This window comes from Solanum verrucosum, unplaced genomic scaffold (genome assembly GCF_900185275.1).
Source record: "Solanum verrucosum unplaced genomic scaffold, falcon-dt-bn FXZP01000306.1, whole genome shotgun sequence".
Lineage (NCBI taxonomy): Eukaryota > Viridiplantae > Streptophyta > Magnoliopsida > Solanales > Solanaceae > Solanum > Solanum verrucosum.
Window position 1 is genome coordinate 176,888 of NW_026020398.1, and position 6,516 is coordinate 183,403.

General features: G+C 34.7%; 1 protein-coding gene across 1 annotated transcript; it reads left to right on the forward strand.

The window, feature by feature from the left end:
- The first annotated feature begins 814 nt into the window (after positions 1–814).
- LOC125839624 (ethylene receptor 2-like) lies at positions 815–5,074 on the forward strand. The gene is made up of 3 exons (XM_049518618.1): positions 815–920; positions 2,510–4,289; positions 4,409–5,074. The coding sequence occupies exons 2-3, from the start codon at positions 2,568–2,570 to the stop codon at positions 4,949–4,951; spliced, it is 2,265 nt and encodes a 754-aa protein (XP_049374575.1). The 5' UTR covers positions 815–920; positions 2,510–2,567; the 3' UTR covers positions 4,952–5,074.
- Positions 5,075–6,516: the final 1,442 nt, after the last annotated feature.

Consider the following 6,516-nt stretch of genomic DNA (forward strand, 5'->3'; position numbering starts at 1 on the left):
TACGTAGTTTACAAATATATAAATTTCATTTAAAAAAAATTGAAGATTCCACGCACAAAAATTCCAATCAAACTTAAACTGGTTGACTTTCGAAAAATGAAAAATATCACATAAATTGTGACATAGAGAGTATTTAATATTCAACACTTTAAAAATTATTGAAGTATTCAATAAAATACCACCTTTAGTTAAGGTATCAAATTAAAATAAAAGTCAAATTTGAGGGACCACATATATAAATTTCAGCCTCTATAAAATGATGAGACATAGAAGGCTCGTTTGGTAGGCTGGATAATATGAAGTATTTCATAATTAAGTTTAAGCTAAGAATTATACTCTGTTTGGTTGACAAGATAAATTTATAGTATCAATTAAATGCAGTATAAATCTAATCTAAACTTAATTTTAAAATACCTTATCTTATTCCATTTAACTTGCGATTAATTTACACCACTTTTCAAGTGGGATAAATTAATCCAAAAATTATTATCTTAGCACTATAATTTTGAAATAATTTAATACCTGTATCAAACTAGAGTGAGTATTAAATAGAACTAAGTAAATTAATGATAATTTTCTTAAAATAATAATTGTAGTTAAAAGATTTGCTTCTAATTTTTTTAAGTATACTTTATAGGGAGGTTGAAGAGGACATTTAAGAGTAGAATTGTGTCTAAGTTCTCTTCATATAAGGTTTGTGGGTCCCACTCAACCCCCACCCCATACCCCCACCCCCCAAACTTAGATTTTCCTGTCTTTTCTACCTCTTTTTTTGCTTGCATTTTTCTGCTCTGTATAAGGTCACTCTCTTTTTCTCTCTATAAAACAACAGTGCTTCAACATTTCAACTTTTTCTTCATAAGGGAAATTTCTGTTCTTGAAATTAAATTTGCATTGGAGCTCAGAAGAGAAAGAAAAAGGTAATAAAATGAAAAGGGTGTTTAATTCTTGAAGAATCAGTGAAGTTCTCTGTCTTTTTTGTTCTTTTTTTCTTTTTTGGGTGTAAAAATCTCATCTTTTTTCCTTTTTGGGTGTAAAAATCATTTCTTTTTTCTTTTTTAAGTGTAAAAATCTTTTCTTTATAATGTTTTAGCTTGTATACAAGGAAGGTGGTGATTAAAATGAAAAAAAAAACTCAGTTTTTACTTGAAGAAAATTTTTAATTAGTTGATTGAAACCCGGGTAGTAATGTGGTACCCGATTTGTTATATCTGGATAATTGGATCTTTTTCTTCTTCTTGTAGGTGCATTGGGTTTTGGTTCTTTTTTTTTTTTGAGTAGTTGAGTATTTGGAGCTTTTGTGGGCAAAAGATTGTTTTTTTGTTCTTTCTTTTTTTGTTTTGATAATACCAATGCTGGAAAAGAAGATGACTCAAAAGGCCTTTGTAAATGTTTATTTGCCTCTTTTTTTTTGGTTTATGTTTCTCAGATAATGAAAGATGAGTTTTTTTTCCTTTCTTCTTTCAGGTAAATTTAGCTCACCATAACTTCTTTTCTTTTTTCAAACTTTTTTTTTTTTTGAGTCGAGGTCTATCATAAACAATCTTTCTAATTTTTGAGGTGAGGTATGGTCTGAATACATTCTATCGTCCCCATATACTATTTGTTGAATTAGACTGGTTATGTTGTTGTACATGAGTTTTAGTTCTTTTATTTATTTGTTTATGTTAAAGTTTCTTGTTAATGGAATTTAGCTTTGATTTTAAAGTTTTTCTGGTTTTTCTTTGTTTTGTAGTTAAATTGGTTGAGGTGGACAGTGAATTTCTCAGTCCTCTTGTACTAGGTTATATTTATGAGTGGTTGGTTATATTTAGTCTTGTGAAAGTCAAAATTTTGATATTGAAATAAATAGATGCCTTTTAAGTTGTGGCCTTGTGGGGCTTAGTTGGTATTTGACACTTTTTAAGGCCCTTCCTTTCCCCAGTTCATACTAGTAGTAGTACTTTGCTCGGTCCCATTTTATATGACACTTAAGTTCGTCCTGAAAATATGTCTTGTCTTACTATTTTTGTTACTCATCATTTTGTAACAGTTGTCACATTAGTTGGTTATTGTTATTACTTCATTTTCTCTATGTTATGCTTTCCTGTTTTCTATGTCCTCTTTACTTTTGTATTTTTCCTTTAGCTGCTCTCGAAAACACCCTCTTTACTTCCTCGAGGTAGGGGTTTTGTATGTCCTCTTTACTTTTGTATTTTTCTTTTAGTTGCTCTGATGTGCGTGTTTAGAAACAACCTCTTTACCTGCTCGAGTTAAGGGTAAAGTATGTGTACACTCTTCCGCCCCTAGACCCCACTTATGGGACTACACTAGGTTTGTTGTTGTAGGTTCTTCCTTTTGGTTATTGACCAGCTTATGTTAATTGCAAGTGGATGTTGGTGCATTCATTTGTGTGTATCTGTGAAATTTTATAATGATGGTAGTGTCCTTTTTTAAAAAGAATTAATAAATTGTAGGTTCTTGTGTACTTGGTCCAGTTATTGAGCATATATGGTTCTCGATTGATCAGGCGTGTTATTGTACATTAAGCAGCATTGGTGTAAACAAGAGTAGTTCTATTGGATGCAATGTTGAAGAAAGTAGTATCATGGTTGTTGTTTTTATCGATCGTTGCTTCATTATGGGTTGTTGATGGTTATATTGAATGTCCTTGTGATGATAGTGATGCATTTTGGAGCATGGAAACAATGTTATTTGTTCAAAAGGCTGGTGATCTTGGTATAGCAGTGGCCTATTTTTCCATCCCAATCGAGATCATCTACTTCGTTACCTGTTCTAGTTTTCCGTTCAAATGGGTGCTCTTTCAATTCGGAGCATTCATTGTACTATGTGGTTTAACACATTTTCTCACCTTCTTGACTCATTTTGGCAAATACACATTTCACCTTATTCTTGCCCTTATTGTTTGCAAACTACTCACTGCATTAGTCTCGATGCTCACCGCTATAACACTTATGAATCTCATCCCTTTGCTGCTTAAAGCCAAGGCAAGGGAATTTATGCTGAGACGAAAGAATCGTGATCTTGATCGAGAAGTTGGAAGAATAAAACAAAAAGAGGAACTTGGACTGCATGTTCGGATGCTTACCAATGAGATCCGGAAGTCAATTGATCGTCATACAATACTCTACACAACTCTTGTTGAGCTATCGAAGTTATTGAGTTTGCAGAATTGTGTTATATGGATGCCTAATGAGAACAGAACCGAGATGAAAATGACTCATGATACTACAAGGGAGAATGTTTCGAGTATGTATAATGTGCCTATCCCGATTAGTGATCAAGAAGTAAAAGAGATCAAGGGGAGTGATGATGTAAAGATACTTGGAGCGGGCTCCCGACTTGCTGCTGCAAGCAGTAGAGGGAGTTGTGAGCCAGAAACTGTGGCTGCTATTAGGATTCCAATGCTGATGGTCTCGAATTTCAGAGGTGAAACTCATGAGATTGTCTCGCAATGTTATGCTATCCTCGTTTTGGTTCAACCTAGTGGACATGGTAGGTTTTGGCTTAACCAGGAAATTGAAATAGTCACGGCTGCAGCTGATCAAGTTGCTGTGGCGTTGTCCCATGCTGCAGTGGTTGAAGAATCTGAGTATATCAAAGACAGATTGACAGAACAGAATCAAGCACTGCAAAAAGCGAGAGAGGAAGCTCTTAGAGCAAGTCAAGCTAGGAGTGCATTTCAGACGGTTATGAGCCATCGGTTGAGAAGACCGATGCACTCAATTTTGGGTCTGCTCTCGATGTTGCAGGAAGAGAAGTTACGAGATGAACAACAGCTTCTTGTGCATTCTATAATCAAATCCAGCAATGTTGTCTCCACCCTGATGGATGATGTTATAGTTACTTCAACCAAGGAGAACGTAAAATTCCCATTGGAAATGAAGCATTTTCAGCTACATTCCTTGATACGAGAATCTGCTTGTATCGCTAAATCTTTGTGTATGTATAAGGGATACAACATTACCATTGAGGTTGAAAAATCATTTCCTAATCAAGTCATGGGTGATGAAAGAAGATTTTTTCAAGTTTTGCTTCATATAATCGGAAATCTTTTGAATGGCACCAACGGAGGACATCTTACCTTCAGAGCTCTCTCAGCAAGTGAAAATGATGTAAGTTGGAAAACACCGAGATCAAACTCATCTAATGACATTGTCTATATCAAATTTGAAATTTGCACAAAAATTAATCGATCTGAGTCAGAGATCACCCCTGCTACTCCGACGTACTACATTGAGGAGATTGAGGAGAGTTTGAGCTTTGCTGTTTGCAGGAAGTTGGTTCATGTAAGCTTTTTATTTTCGTGTTTATTTTAGTACTTTTTGAATTTTATGTCCTTATATTAGCTATTTGAATTTGAACCTTATCATAACTTCCTTCTGGTATGTGAAAAATGTCGAAACAGTTGATGCAAGGAGACATCTTTATAATCCAAAATTTAGAAGGTTTTGATCAAGGCATGGCTGTCATTGTCGGATTCCAAAGGCAGCCGTTAATTCCCATAGGCATGTCCGAATATGTGGAATCTTCTGATCCCACATATCCACATCCTGTTTTACAGGGTGTGAAAGTTCTGTTAGCTGACTATGATGATTCGAATAGAGCTGTAACAAGGAAGATGCTCGAGAAATTGGGATGCATCGTTACTGTAGTTTCATCTGGATATGAATGCCTCGGTGCTGTTGGCCCCATTGTGTCCTTGTTACAAATTATACTTTTGGATCTTCACCTGCCTGATTTAGATGGCTTTGAAGTTACCATGAGACTTCGAAAGCATCGAAGCCAGACATGGCCTTTGATCATCGGTTTAGCTGCAATTACTGATGAAGATATCAGAAAATGCCTGAAGATCGGAATGAATGGTATCATCTGTAAACCACTGCTCTTATCAGGACTCGCCGATGAGCTTCAGAAGGTTCTGCTTCATGCAAACAGAGGAATGCGATGATGGTAACGTTTGCGATAGATGATAGTAAGGTACAAATATAGTAGATGTAAAAATAGAAAAAATGTAAAAAGTTTCAGCATACTTATGTTAAGTACACACCTTCAGTACTGTTAAATGGTATAGATACTTTTTATCTTCTTTATGTTCATATAAAATCTTAGTTTTACATCAATTTGCTACAATTTGTTACCTATGGAGCCTTGGAACAACGGTAAAGTTGTCTCTGTTTGACCTATAAGTCACAGGTTCGAGTTGTGAAAACAGTCACTAATGCTTGCCTACGGTCTGCATCACACCCCTTGGGGTGCGACTTGGCCTTTCCCGAGGTTCTAGCTGTGAAATCAGTCACTAATGCTTGCCTACGGTCTACATCACACCCCTTGCGGTGCGATCTGGCCTTTCTCGAGGTTCTAGCTGTGAAATCAGTCACTAATGATTGCCTACGGTCTACGTCACACCCCAAGGGGGTGTGACTTGTCCTTTCCTGAGGTTCGAACAGTGAAAACAGTCACTAATCCTTGCCTACGGTCTACATCAAACCCCTTAGGGTGCGACCTGATCTTTCTTAGATCCTGTTAAGGTGAGATGCTTTGTGCATCAAGCTATCTTGGTTTATTTTGGATAACCTACTTATTCTGGCTTGATATATTATTTAATTAATGTTCTGCTTGATCCTATTGATCATACAATATAATATATATCCTACAATATTCTCTTCTTTGGTGTGGTTTATTTTGGATAACCTACTTATTCTGGCTTGATGTATTATTTAATTAATGTTCTGCTTGATCCTACTGATCATATAATATAATATATATCCTACAATATTCTCTGCAGTAATAATTGACCCTATCCAGGTATATTTTCTTCATTCAACCAAACCAATTTTCAACTCACCATCACCAATGGCACGTGCATTGCATGTGCTCTCATTCCTAATGTGTGTAATAGAGAGAAAATTATTCCACGATCTAAAATTAGTCAGTTCAGAATAAATGTCATCTTATTATTCGTATACATTTACATTTCTATGTATGGAGGTGGAGCTAGGTAATGCAAAGTTTAACTGAATCTCCTTCATAATTAAAAAGTTATATAGTATATATAAGATTATAAATTTTAGAGTTAAGTTGAATCGACAAAATATTATATGATATATATATGATTATAAATTTCAGAGTTTCAGTTGAATCGCTAAAATCGCTTTTAGATCTAAAATGGGAAAGACATGAGTAGTGGGAAGGGTATGTGGAGAATAAATAGGTCAAAAATGCAATCATGTTATACCCTTTCTATTAACATACAATTTTTATTTTGGAAACCGTGCATGAACTTTAGAAGTTACGTACATGCACTCTTTCTATAAAAACTTTATAGTATATTTATTTATTCTTCATGTTTCTATCAGTGGCCCAAAAATACCAAATGGTCTATTTATTCCTTTTCATTTTTCCACTATATATAGTTCTTCCTATATATATATAGTGATGACAAAAAATGACACTGATTCTTTAAAAGTTTTGATCAAGAGCAAACAAGAAGAAATTGACCTAAATAATAAAAAT

Coding starts and splice junctions, on each gene's coding strand:
- LOC125839624 (XM_049518618.1), top strand. CDS start 2,568: ATGTTGAAGAAAGTAGTATCATGGTTGTTGTTTTTATCGATCGTTGCT. Junction 4,290..4,408: donor TTTGCAGGAAGTTGGTTCAT/GTAAGCTTTTTA, acceptor ATGTCGAAACAG/TTGATGCAAGGAGACATCTT.